Here is a 15,096-nt window from a genome sequence, read left to right on the forward strand (position 1 = left end):
ATTCTCTGAAAAGTGGTTGCAGGAGGTGAGCTGGCTTCAAACAAATGATGAACGCACAGAGATGTGGTGCAGAATGTGCCGTGAAAATTTAATAAATGACAAATTAATAAAAAGGCATGAACATTTTTTTTGTATCGAAAAAATATCGAACCGTGACACCAAAGTATCGAACCGAACCGAACCGTGAATTTTGTGTATCGTTGCACCCCTAATATATATATATATATATATATATATATATATATATATATATATATATATCACAAGACTGTGTAGACTCCCGTGAAAACCTTGAGTACATCCCATTATTTAATAGGTTGTAGAACCACCTTTAGTGACAAAAACTTGAAGTCATCTGTCACATGACTCTTTAAAAATGGCTTCAGTTCAATCCGATTTGCAGCTATTTGTTTATTTACAGCTCTTAAGGTTCTGCAGTTGGATTGGAGTTTGGACTGGGCATTAAAGTGCCTTGATTCCTTTATTTTTGTCCAATTCTGATGTAGATTTGCTTGGCACCATTGTTGTATGAGCCAGTTTCAGCCAAGCTTTAGCTGCTGGACAAATGTCTCACATTTAACTCTGAAGCACTCTGAAGCACGTATGCCGAGTAGTTTGTAGTTGATTCAATGACTACAAGGTCTTATGCCTCAAAGTAAGCCCAAATCATCACGCCTTCATCACCATCAGCCAGACTAAACAAAACCAAGTCAAGGGAAGAATAACTCCTGTTCATTTTACAAATGATTTTTGACTTTTAAAGTCCACTCTGGGCTTGCACTGCATATCAAACATGTCCTGACACCGTGTGGCCTTGGTCTTAACTTGAGGTCCTCAGCTAGGACTCAGCCACTCATTCCACAGTCTTGACTCATAACCAGATCAGAATTTTTTTTTATCAGGCTGCCGATTCTTTGAAACATTCTTCCTGACAAGATCAGATTGGCTTTTTATGCCTTCACTTTGATTTCTGTGTTGTGATTATTTTCCCTTTTTTTTTTTTGTTATTTTATATTTGCTTTTGAAATTTTTTATTGCTGCTTTTTCCTCATACCTAATGTTGTTTTACGTTGATCTCTTCTTAAATGGTTCATTTGCCGTTTTCTTTCCATTTTGTAACAGAAAGAAAACTTGTTTTTTCTTTTAGATCACTTTATTACTACCAAAATATCTTTCAGATGTGTTTTATATTATTGTGTCACAGTAAAATTCTTGCCCTACACACTCACGGAGTATTGGCATTGCTGGCACTTCTTCAAAGGTGTCATATTGAGCTAAATTAAAAACGTGACATTTTTGTGTTGTGCTGCAGGTTCGTCAGCTGGAGAGAACGGTGAGCCTGAGGGACCTGTCCATCGTGGAGATGGAGGGGAAAATGAGAGAAATGTCCGCAGCCACTTATGACGGCATATTTGTCTGGAAGATCTCTGATTTCACCAAGAAGAGGCAGGATGCTGTGGCTGGCCGGGCCCCTGCTATGTTCTCTCCTGGTAACCACATTACACGATGAATTCCTGATTAAGGATTTCCACTTCCTGATGGAAGTAACATGACACTTGATTATTAGTGTTATTATTTAATGTACTGATGTTAATAATTTCCAGCCTTTTATACCAGTAAATATGGCTACAAGATGTGCTTGCGGATCTACCTGAATGGTGATGGGACGGGGCGAGGCACCCACCTGTCTTTGTTCTTTGTGGTGATGAGAGGACACAGTGATGCACTCCTCAAGTGGCCTTTTAATCAAAAGGTGAGAGCTTTATCATTCATGTTGTATGTATGAAATCCTGCATGTTTTCCATACAACATTAGTTACAGGAAAAAGTTGAGATTTTATAGCTATACATAAATATGAAGTCAAACATTATCAGATTTTCACACAGGTCCCATAAGTACTTAAACATGAATCATGTAATTAAACTTTATTTCTTCAGGATTAAATATTCTGTATCTGTGAAGATTAGCAGAAAATGCAAAGATTAAATTAGAAACAATCCATTGATTGTTTTTCCACATTTATCAAGAAATCTGAGGCAGAGGTCCAAAGTTACCAAACATTTTTTTTCTGCAATTTTATGGTCAAACATGGCCTCTGCACTGGTGGAAGTGATCATTGTCAGTTTTGAATGAGGCAACATCGGCTAGCAAAAAGCAAATCAGATACAAATGCAAATACAAATTAGATGCAAAGAGACAAATTTGCACCGGACGAAGGAAATGGAAGCTGTGTTCCTGATGGCACTGGCAGACAAAAACAAGATATGGTTATTGTGGCCATCTTGTGCTGTATGATTCAACTAGTCTTTTTATTGAGAGCTCTAAAAATGCGTACTGTAACTTAATGTACATTGTTGGATGTCTTCCCATTGGCTGTTGTGACCAAGTATTTCCAAAAACATTAGAGCAAGTGTATTTGCATGAGTTACAGAAGGCAAAACTTTGGTTCATGTTTGCTGTAAACCCACATTAAAAATCTTTAATCAGAAATTGCATTCTGAGAATTTGAACTTATTAGCGCATGTCAATGAAAGGAACAAGGTCTTTAAAACCTACATTCTTAATGTCAGTGGCTGAGGTCAAGGCAGCTTTCCAGAGAAATGATTGGGCATTAAGTGGTGGGCTTTTATGCATAAACCTACTTGAACAACGTCATTGTTTTTTCTTGTGAGAGTAATTACGCTTCTGCACTCCTAACGTCTGCACAGGTCACCCTTATGCTGCTCGACCAGAACAACAGGGAGCACATAATTGATGCCTTCAGGCCTGACATTTCATCCTCATCCTTCCAGAGGCCTGTCAGCGACATGAACATCGCCAGTGGTTGTCCGCTCTTCTGTCCGCTCTCAAAGCTGGACTCTAAAAACTCCTATATACGTGATGACACCATTTTCATCAAAGCCATTGTAGACCTAACAGGCCTTTAGGTAAAAGTTGAGGGCATGAATCCAACTCTGCCTTTTGTTGCTACTAACCTGTTTAAGTCAACAGGATTTTGTATCACGAGAAATTGGGATTTGCCTTTTGACATTTATTTGGTTCTTTTGAATTTGGTATGATTTTATTGGTGGCAATATGCAAGACCAGAGCAAGTTCTTTTGGGCCACTTGCCACTGGCCAAAAACTTGTGTAGCCATTCTTATCTTACCAATTGAACTGAGTTTGTGTTTGACAAAAATTGCAAATACCTACCAAAGTGAAAATAACATCCATACTGGTATTTGGCTGATAACGTGTTATTTTCCCTCCCCCAAGAAGTCCCTCAATCCGCATTTGAACAGATAAAAACATTCCAGGACCTATGTACAATTATAATAATGTGACTAGACAACTATAATAATGTCATTGCTATGGCTTCTTGTACTCTACATGGGTCTGATAACCTGATAACTGGCCAGTGTTTTGAAACAACTGTGCTATCCTAATGACAAAATAATAGGGAATAGCTAACATGCTTATTATAAGTCCATCAAATCAAGTGTACGTTAGTGAATATTAGATTTTTCTAATATTATTGGCAACCCTTAAAAGATTTAACAACAGGAGATTCGTTTAGCTGATAATGTTTTATTTAAGTTTCCAGACATGTGTCTGACAACTTGGTGATGTGGTAAAAATAATTTTTATCTCCTTAGTACTGTTTTTGTCTCCACCAACTCTTAAAAAGGTTTTTGTGGCTTGTTAGCTAACTAGCTAAACTAGCTACCAACTATCTTGTTAGCTTAATTTGTTTTCAGACAGTAGGTTTGGCAGTGAAAACAACTGCCTGCTGTTGGGAACAGGCTGAATCAGAGTGGTGTGACTGAATTAAAACTGTGTAATTGAGCTGTTTTATATGACATGTAGTTTTGTGGCCAATCATTAATATAAAAATTCTGGTAGAGCAGCTATAAAAAGAAAAAAACAAACCAACTGTCCACTACAGTGCTCATGTTGAAGCTAATGCTAATTTGGTAGCTTATTTTAAGCATTTAGCTTAAATTTGCAACACCAAAACCTGTCTTAAATGACTGAAAATATTGAACCTTAGACCAGTGACACCGTAGCTTTGTATATTGAACGGCTTACAGACATTGCAAGGTCTAGGCTTTTTATTGAGTTTATTGCCTAACATTTGGTAAGCTGGTATTTTTCTTTCTTTACAGTCAAGTTTGTCACACTGTTAAAGGAACTGTAACAGTGTGACACCCATGTAGCCTACAGAATATTACGCAGCTGTGCACACAGTTTGTAGTGCAGTAGAATTTCAAACTGGTTTGCTTCCCCCCCCCCCATTCTGTGCCTCCAACTCAGACTCCTGTGTTCATTGATAATCATTTGTGGTGGTGGGCATTGCTTGAATTCCATGAATTCTGAATGCAGTATTTCACTCGAACGTTCGGTCTGTGAGTGTCTGTGTTCATGTGTACACTCTTCCATTTCTTTTGTTATTTGCAGGGTTAGTTAATGTTGGATCTGTGGAAGATACAGTAGCTTGCAGCAGTGTGCTGTTTGCCCATGAAATAGTAACAGAGATGGTCGTTGAGCTGATTTGCCCAAATGGAAATGCAACATATTTTATTAAAAATAAACATATATTTGCATACAGGTTCTAAAAAAGTCTATAAGTATCTTTTGATAGTAATCTCTGGCTTTTTCAAAAAAGTATTTGTTCTAGCTAATCCAGTTGATGTCGATTGCTTGGTTTGTAACATTGTTAAGTTGGTTAGTACATGTTAGAATAGCATCCACAGCCACTGGGACGTTTTTTTCTAGCTGAACATCACATTGTAAAGAAATGATTAATGTTTTTCACTTCCCCTGTCAGTGGTTTTATTATTGTGACAGTTTGTCCATGTGATACTTGGGACACTTTCCTTGTTAAACTCTCAAAAGCTCCTGAGATGGGATGAGACAAATCACTGAAACTGGTGACACTGAAAGGAAATGTGCCCCCTACTAGCTAGTGGGTAACATTATTTTCTCTATGAACAGTACCTTTAACAGTACAGAAAGTACATCAAGTGTGATCACAGAAACACAAAGTCAGAACAAAACTACACTGAAACATGAATACAGTGATGCAAAGTGAGAAAATAACTACTATGATACAGACTAATAAAATAAGTACAAAGTGATTCAAAACCACAAGCTGGGGAAAATGACCATAAGTAGCTAAATCAAGAGAATGTCACCAAAGAGATTTAAAAATGATTTAAAGCGACAACTACAGAAAGATGCAAATCTATTTTGAAGAGAGTACATAACTGCAAAGATCAAACAACAAAGACTAAAGGATTACAAAGATATGCAGAGAAAATGATGCAGAATAAACAGATTCAGGGAGATGGATTACTATTCCAAAACAAGACCTACAAAGAAAAATCCTGAAGACCAATGGCTACAAAATGATATCACCTATCATCAACATAATTTCAAGAGAGATATATTTGCAGGAAGATTTAAAACTATCTAAAAGAAGGAAAATGACTACGCAGAATAACTAAAAACAGACCTAATAATTACAAAGAGAGACAAAGAGATGCAGAACAACTTCAAAGAGCCATCTCTTCAGCGAGATGCAAAGCAATTTTAAAGCTAAAAAATGTCCACAAAAAGAAAATAACTGTCCCCACAAGAAGCCCCAGAACAAACAGATATGTTGAATGAATAAAATGAGATTCAGATGACTTCAAAGACACAGAGAGATGCAAAAAAAAACTACAAAGACCAGATGACTCCACAAATAATGTAAAACATAAATATATGTAAAATAACTACAGAAGAGATTGAAAACCATTTCAAAGCAATGTCAAAAAGATAGGACAAACTTAATCACCAAGTACAACGACAGTGAGATATGAAAAATAATTTCAGTGATGGAAAATTCCCATAGGGGAATTTAAAATGTGTACAGAGACAAAAAAAACCACCTCAAAGAGAGACAAGAGTACACAGACATGCATAAAACAGTCACACACTGAGATGTAATGAGTACATGGACACACTGCTTGTAGTCATTTTGTGTTTCTTCGAGTCTCACCGTCTAGTTCTTTTGTCACAGAGGGGCTCATAGTCTTACAGGCTACTTTAAGTTACAAACCGTAGCGTTTAATTGATATTAGCTTAAATGATTTAATCTTCATGCTGTGAGGTTATTAGATGCAGAAAACTTCAAGATTGCTGTATTTTCATATGGGTGTAACCTTTGTTCTCAGACACAGGCGTGTGGAGGTTGGAGCTGAGCGAGATACGAAAATCTTGGGTTGGAATCCAAGTTGAGATATTAAAAGAGCAAATTGTTGATGTTGTTGTAATATTATCCTATTTTTGGCTTTCTTCACAGGTTTGAACTGACCTACTTTTTACAGAAAAAAGAAGTGCCTGTACCTGTAGTGTTTTTTTTTTTGTTTTTTTTTCACAATCCCATTAGGATGAGAATGTGCTTTTCTGTGAGTTCAAACTCACAATATGACGCTTTTGATTTGTGCGGTGTATTTATTTATTTTTTTAAAATTCAGCATTTTTATTATCCTTCTTTTACGAGGCCCCTTTACTAGATGTGATAAAACTTAAGTGACTTAAGAATGTTTCTCTTTACATACATAAACTAGTGAATGTTAGATGTTATCTTTAATGGAAAACGAGGTCAGCGCATTGTAACTCGCAGCTTTTGGCATCTGCACCTAAACACATCGGCATGTTTTTAAATCTGTCAAAGGACACTGATACCTCTCTGTGCATGAGATGTGTCAGTAGGAAAAAAATACATGTATCACTGGTTCATATTGTAGACCAGCATTTTATTTTTCTATGATTTCTTGATATAGTATAAAACGTATGAGTGTGTGTGATCTAATTTTGATGCTGTGCTCAAGTTTGAAGTGTGTGTGAGTTAACCATATCTTAATAATACATAGATTTTATTTATTGAAGAAGTTATGTGTTGAGACAGTTTAAAAGCATGCGTTAGCTGATGGTGACAAGATGCAGCTGCGGTCTGACCTCAGCAGCTTTTTTTGCTTTCTGGTTATTTCAGAAACATATTTCCTCTGTTATTCTCTTTAGAATACGTTGGTATTATTGCACATTATGTAGATTACATTTTGCATGTGTAACTGCAGCATCAAATGAATTAGCTGCTACATTTGTGTGACCCTCCAGTGTGCGCTGATCGGAGCTCATAGATGCAGCCTTGCAAGCACTATGTGGACATTCATATTTAATCTTACAAAATGTGCGACCTGATGTGAGCCAGGACTTCAAATTTCTTCTTAACAAAAGGGCTTCACATTTCCTTTTCATCTCCTAAATGTCACATGCAGACATACATAGACATGTGCAGTTTTGGTCCAGCTTATAGCTTGAACTGTTTAATAGAGGGGAAAAAAAAGAAAGAAAAAAAACCTTCACAGGCTGGGGAACAAAGTCACATTTGAGCCGATTGATGTTATGCTGTATCAGCGATACTGACTTGTAGGAAATGCCACACTGCCTCACTGTTATTGCAACAGAATAAACACTATGTCGATGTGATGTGCGAACTTCAAATAACTCTTCAGAGCTGACAAACTAAACCAGGTTGGTTTAAATTATTTACATATCTGTTTCTCTCTTCGTGGATCCGAAGCCCATGTTGAGATTAAGATGACGAGCTTTCATCTGTAGCAATGACATCAAACTGCAGTCTTACTTGTTGTTCTCTCTGCTACATTCTGTGGATAGTAAGTCATGTGTTAGTAAACTCTTTGTACTACAGGAAATTTGTTCCATATTTGTATTTAATTTTGACATATTAAAGGTTTTAAGATGCCCTCTATGCAAAGAACTGCCATGTCTCTCAATTTGTTCACACTCATCAACGTCCTTGAATTCACTTCTACCACATGAGGGCGCTCAATGCAAACACATGCACATACAGTATTTTGTCCTTTCAGAGGGTAGGCCAAATTCATGGATCATAGTAATGTCATGTGATGGACTGAAAACAAATGGCATTTATGCTGATAATTAATCAATCAATCACATTAAAAATTAACAGTAACTTTTTTCTTTTTTAGAAATAACATTTATAGAGGGTTTAAAGAGAGTTTTGCAAACCTATAAAATACTTTCTTTTAAAATATATACATTTAATGACTCAATATGATACTGAGTTGGCATAAAAAGGTATAGACTGTATATAAATGTGGGCAACCACACAGTTCCCCCAAAGTGTAACCAAAACATCTTGATCACCCGCCTGGAATTTATACTGTATTCCACTTTCGGATGCAGTCAAACTAAAATGTTAACACATATGAATATTTCTGAAAAGATGCATTCTGCCATCTTATATATTTCTTACACTGATATAAGTCCAAGAGGCCATTTTTCATACATTTGGTTCTAATCAATAAGTTACTGTTTTCAAACAGAGTTCAGTATCATTGTTAGCTGGAGTCACAAAGGGTATCTCTATTCAGGAACTGTACATACAGTAGAAACAACTGACCAGAAATAAAGTGCTTACTTTCCAAACTTTGTCTTACCTCAACAGTCACTTTCAAACTGGACTAGCTGATCTGGATTAACATATTTCTGTAAGTTAAACATGGTTATAGCCGACACCTAAAAACAAAGGCTCTAGATGTCCTCAGATGCGAAAAATCCTTTAGATGCTCTCTTGGTAGGCAGTAAGCCAGCTTCTATGACGATTGCTCTCTCTGAAAGCAAACCAATGGCCATGATCCTGATCATGAAGGAAGTGGACAGGTAAATGTTGGAAGCAGCTCTACAGCTGCCAACAGACGTCCACAAAACTGACTTGAGTAAAAAAAGTGGAGGAGGAACACAACTGAATGTTACTCAAAAATGTACATCAAAATAAGATGATCAGAGATGAAGATTGCAAGGTTCAGGCAAAAGGGTTGGTGTCTGTACTGTAACTCTCTGTGCTTTTCTATGTTGTAATGCTAATGTTTAGTCTTCAGCTTTTAGAAGTAAGCATAAAGATCAAACAATGTACTGAATATCTTGATGATGATGATGAAACACATTCTACTAACAGTACTTGCCATTATATCCTCTTCTTCAATATGGGTGTAAATTAATAAGACTGAAGAAAACACAAGTTTATCTTCCTGTCAAAATGATGTCCCAATCATTTTATGTAACTACCCAGACTGCAAAAAATATATAAAAATCTAATATAAAAACAGAGACATTTAGTGTATTTTTTAAATATCAGATTTAAACTACTGATGTTAATGGTAACATAACAAGGTATACTATCATTCTAATTATCATGACTTAATGTTTTTCCACCAGAAAAGTTCTGGAAAAAGTTCTTATTTGTAATAAATAATACACACAAACATATCAACCTTTGTTAACCTTTGGAGCATGGGAATCCATACACCTATATCTCTCTTTTATTTCTCTCTCTGCTTTCAGCTTTCTTGCAATGGTAGAAAATGTTCTGGAAACACAGATGCTGTATGCAGTTGCTTGGAAGAGAAAACAAATCAATTCTGGACAAAACTTATGGGAGGAGAGGAGCAACCTGACTTCATGTTACAAGACCAACTGTTATTGACTGTACACTAGTCTACCTCAGGGTGAAAAAATCACACACACTCGACAAGTTAATTAACTATAAGTTTCAATTACACACATGAGAATGTGTGCAGCCACATTTCAATCATCAATTGCACCTATAACCACTTGATAAATGACTGTAGTGAAATGCATTGATCACCTTGTTATAATGCAGCATTGTGCTGGGAAAACCTGTGGTCCCCTATCACAATAGACTGATATCACCTGTACACTAAGTCACCTCCATATTTTCTGTGGGAAACTGCCACTTATTTGGGAGTGGTTTTGTGTGTGTGTTTCACAGTTGCTGTGAGCAACTATAACGCTACAACCACTGCTGACATTTCCTAGATCTTTGTGCAGGTAAGTTCTATAGCACAGATTCAGGGTAAAAACTGTATTTGTATAGAAGAAAATATTTTGTGGTTTTATGAGTTGTACAACCAAGATTCAGCTAAGTACTTACGTTTTCCTGTTTCTTTGTGCTGACCAGGACTTGCTGCTGATCGAAGCTGGAGTGTGTAGTAAGCCAGTGGCACAGCTGACCCTGTTGTCCAACTGTATGATATATCCCTTCTGCAAGAGATCCTGGATTGTCTTTCTCCTCAACTTTTAAGCATCAAATACCATAGCTGTTTCCCTTTGATGTTAGTGTTTTGTATGATAAATTCTATTTTAAAATTCTCACTGGAGCTTATATTTTGCCTACAGCTCAGACTGTTGCTCAGACCTATACTTTGTGTGTGACATGTTCCAACAGTAGTGGGCCCGACAATGCCATCCTGTCCCACCACAAGAATTACTCAGGAGCAGCTGAAAGAAAACAACAACTACCCTAGAACAATCACCTATGCCAATGGACAGAAGACAGACATACTGTGCCCATGCCCCACTGGGTCAGAACGCGGGGTGTAATATTAGGCACTGGGCACAAACTTAAAAGATTGGGAGCCACTGATGAGGTTATCTCTCTCTTTCCTAGCGTCTTCACAGCATGTGGTCTGCTGCATGGCTCTGTCTTCTTCATTTGAATTGGTCGGGTGTCCTCTGGGGCGAGATTCACTGCGCGCATGTCTTCGGTGATTGCGTCAATCCACTAGACTTGTAGTCAAGACCCCCTAAACCAAGACCAAGACAATACCAAGACCAGAGGGTATCGAGACCCAGACAAGACCAAGATCAAGACCAAGACCAAGACAGACCGAGTCAAGACCAAGACAAAGTCGAGACGAGACCGAGACAAAAAAGTCTTTAAACTCCAGCCAGATGCTGCTTCGTTTACGGGTGTCAGGCATATTTATGTGTTTTTGCGATGCACTCACACAGTCCTCCTCACCGCTGTCTACTGTCTCACTCACTTACTGAGAGGACAGACCACTTGACTGTTGCGTCACTCACCCTCTCTGTTTTTCACATAATGATATTATCCTATATCCTCCATATTGTGATTGGCCACAATATGGAGGGATTGGAGCATAGCTGAGCCACTGTGTGAGAGCTGAGCAGCAAAAGGAAATTAAGTGAGGAGCCGGCTCTCGCTCAATGGGAGTTGACTCTTCGGATTCACTACAAAGCACTCTCTAAGCACGGTTCTTAGAGCTGATGTTTTTGTGCACGACACATTATCAAATGTTACGTTGTGTGTCATGGATCTCCCGACCACTATGTCGATCTGAGACCAAGACCGAGACATCCAACTCTACCATCCACCGCTTCTTCGCTCATTCCTGTCGGCGGCGGCCTCGTTGAGTTGGAGGGCTTTTCTTGCTGCGCATGATGTAAGTGCAATTCCGAGTCGTTTTCAGGCATCTTGGTTCGTCACATGATCAAGGCAGGTTAAGCGTATCATCCTACATGACGTTGAGGATCTGCACGTGCTTCTTGGTGGCTGGCCAACATTCCGCTCCATACAGAGCCACCGGCTGTATGACTGTCTTGTAGATCTTAGCTTTAAGGTGTTCGGGGATCCTCTTATTGCACAGGATGCTGGTGATGCCACTGATGAAGTCATGTACTTTATATTTCTAGGTGACTTATCATTTAACTGGTGTCTAAATTTCTGAAAGTGCCCTGAGTTATTTGTCATCAAGACAAGTGCTGCTAGGACTTGCACGATCAGAAAACTGCACCTTCTGGTTCTAACAACAGGATTAACAGACCACGTGATAACAGTGTGTCAGGGATCTGCTGGAAACTGTGGTAGCACTTAAGTAGAAAAAAGAGGGAGACTCCATCTTCATTTTACTGCTGATCATTCTGTGGGAAGTTCAAAAAACAGACGTAATGACTGCAGTGGATCTTTATCTCATCCAAGAGGTTTGAGCTTTAACATCATGTGGTAACTGATATGCCACACAGGCTCCTTGTTACTTCACCCTCAGTGGCTGTTAGCTGATCCCCTGGAACAAATGCAAGCATAAAGTCTTTCACACATCTGGTAAAGCTCTCAGGGACTTTCTCTGACAGGCTCCTCCTGCGTGTATGATTGAAGATCAAACAGTAAATCATTCTGTTTCAGGGAGCATGGATGGAGTGACATACTTAAATAAATATGTTACATGGTTTATATATTTGGATGGTTTGAAACCAAAGTTATTATAAATAACTGAAACCAAAGTAAACTTAAACAATAAAACATGATGTTTTACTGTTTACTACTAACACAAAAATACTAAAACAACCACAACATTTTAGAGTCAAATGTGAGGCCATCTGTCTGACAGCTAAAGTCTGGCCAAAATTAGGTAATGCGACATGACAGTGATGTCACGCACATCAGTAAATCTACAAGAGAATGAAATGCCATGCTGGGAGCTGTGCATAAGCTTATTTCCAAAAACATCAATAAACTGAAGCAGCACTGTAAAGAGTACTGGGCCAAAATTCCTCCACAATGATGTGAACGAGTGATGAAGTCATAGATAATGATTACTTCAAGTTATTGCTCATAAACGTGGGTCTATAAGCTACTGAATCACAGGGTCATATTAATCATTTAGTGAATCATCATTTACACATATCTTGATGAATTCATCACATTAGAAAAAATATAAACAGCTTTTTGTCTAACCTCAATGATCCTGCTTTTCATTACAACATCAGTGCTTTCGAGCAATTATCCTTGAACATAAAAAGTTCGTATAACAGTAATAACAGAACCTGAAGCGCATTTTCATCTCTGATTTCAAAATTTGAACTACAAATGGAAAATCATTTAAAATCGACAAGATAATAATGGACACAGTCTAGGCTTCATAGTTAATAAGGAGAGCCTGATGTGCACCATACCATAGCATTATTACTATGTATTATTGTGTATTATGTGTGAGTGGCCTGGGGCACCTTCTTCCATTACCAGTATAAGGGCAGAGTATGTAATCACAGAGCACATGCAATTAGGATCTAAATAATGCTTCTGCAGTCAGTGAGCAATGCCTAGGCATGTGGTCTAATATGTGAATTAGCATGAGGGATATCCTAGACAGAGAATTTCCTTTTTATACCCAAAGGCATGCTCGGCTGTAAATCCTCATGCCAGTGCAAGGGCAGAGTACATGCTTGTTATCAACTCATCTGTGTCACTGTTAAATTATTAGCCGAGGAAAATTAAAGGCTTGAAAATTTACAAACGACACAGTGACTGGTCAGTTTTTTTTCAATAGAAATATAAAATATAGTTTATAAATGGTAAAAAAAATATACTTCTGAAACACTGGGCACAAATATATGCCCAGCCCTAACTATTATATAGTTAGGGCTGGACCAGGTGACCCTGAATCCTCCCTTAGTTATGCTGCAATAGATGTAGGCTGCCGGGGGATTCCCATGATGCATTGAGTTTTTCCTTTCCAGTCACCTTTCTCACTCACTATGTATTAACAGACCTCTCTGTATTGAATCGTATCTGTTATTAATCTCTGTCTCTCTTCCACAGCATGTCTTTATCCTGTCTTCCTTCTCTCACCCCAACCGGTCGCAGCAGATGGCCGCCCCTCCCTGAGCCTGGTTCTGCCGGAGGTTTCTTCCTGTTAAAAGGGAGTTTTTCCTTCCCACTGTCGCCAAAGTGCTTGCTCATAGGGGGTCATATGATTGTTGGGCTTTTCTCTGTATCTATGAAGCGCCTTGAGGCGACATTTGTTGTGATTTGGCGCTATATAAATAAAATTGAATTGAATTGAATTGAAATATGGGGAAAAGAGCATTTGTTATGTATTTTATGTAGTGGATAAATTAACTGCTGGTACCCAGTGATTACCTGCACACATAGTAGAGAATATGGGATGTGATGCTTGCAACTCCAAAAAAGCTTTCATTTTTGATTACTCTCCAGTGAATAAACTCAGATATTGATATTGCTTAAGTGTCGTATGATAGCTATATGAAACATAACACAAACAAATTAAACAGATCTATTATTCTTTTAAATGTTCACCAGAAACTTTTGGCTATATCAAGATCTGGACTGTTTGTTGTCCATGTCCCTGAATTAATATGACTTTTCTTAAGAAAAAACACTCTGTGGCAAGATACTGAAAAATGACTTTATCACCAAACCTGCTGTCCAAAATGTGCATTTACTTTTGAGGTAACTAACAGTAAAACTGTTTTTCTGTTTTTCCTCAGGCAGTCATCTTAATGAGTGTCATTGGAATGGCCCCACACAAAGTTCTAGCATTGTCTTCCTGACCATTGCAGATTTGTGATTCATCGCTAAGCATCACTTTCATCGCATCATCCACTGTCTGTGATTGCCTCTCTTTAGCCTGGTGTAGCCTTGTTTTCTTCTGTTCAGGTGTAAGTGCTACTTTTTGTCTGGGTTTTCTGTATGTAAATTAAATTTCACTCAGTCCATTCTCTACAGTGCTGTCACAATCATTACACATTTGTTTTTGTTTGTTGTGCATGTTCTCTTTTCAAGGCATAGTTCTTTGATTTTTCTGTCCTGACTCTTTCATCTCCTTGAATTTTTTCCTTTTTCCATTCAGTTGAATTGAATTAAATTGAATTGAATTGAATTGAACATAGCACTAAATCACAACAGCAGTCTGCTCAAGGAACTTTACATTGTTGTTATAGATTATAACTTTTTGATATTTTATATTGTCTTATCATTTCTCTACTGCCCATGAACAACCAACGTGTTTTCAACAAACTGTGTTTGATTTCTTGAACGAGCTTGTTGAGAGTTCGATTGCTGGGACCATGCCTTCTTTCAGTCAGCCAAGTTAAATGACTTTATTTAATTACAGACTATTTTACATATTCATTTTAGAGGGTGATTCCTTTTCCTCAACATTAAGCAATTCCAGATTTCTTTCACTACCCCATATATATATATATATATATATATATATATATATATATTAGGGGTGCAACAATACACAAAATTCACGGTTTGGTTCGGTTCGATACTTTGGTGTCACGGTTCGATATTTTTTTGATACAAAAAAAAAATGTTCATGCCTTTTTAATTTGTCCTTTATTAAAATTATAAATATATATTTTAACTCAAAAGTACAGTTTTTAAATTTAATGTTG

General features: G+C 37.6%; 1 protein-coding gene across 4 annotated transcripts in view; it reads left to right on the plus strand.

Moving 5' to 3' along the window:
* The window catches only part of traf2a (Tnf receptor-associated factor 2a), a 26,057-nt gene extending 18,594 nt beyond the window's left edge, over positions 1 to 7,463 (plus strand). For 3 of the 4 annotated variants that reach the window (XM_085179255.1, XM_085179254.1, XM_085179251.1), the window contains 3 exons: positions 1,313 to 1,490; positions 1,605 to 1,753; positions 2,709 to 7,463. In XM_085179255.1, the coding sequence (XP_085035381.1) occupies positions 1,313 to 1,490; positions 1,605 to 1,753; positions 2,709 to 2,927 (546 nt within the window). In that variant the 3' untranslated portion in view covers positions 2,928 to 7,463. The remainder of the gene's footprint in view (positions 1 to 1,312; positions 1,491 to 1,604; positions 1,754 to 2,708) is intronic. The other variant, XM_085179253.1, reaches the window with a different exon arrangement.
* Positions 7,464 to 15,096: the final 7,633 nt, after the last annotated feature.

This window comes from Neolamprologus multifasciatus, chromosome 12 (assembly GCF_963576455.1).
Source record: "Neolamprologus multifasciatus chromosome 12, fNeoMul1.2, whole genome shotgun sequence".
Taxonomy (NCBI): Eukaryota; Metazoa; Chordata; class Actinopteri; order Cichliformes; family Cichlidae; genus Neolamprologus; species Neolamprologus multifasciatus.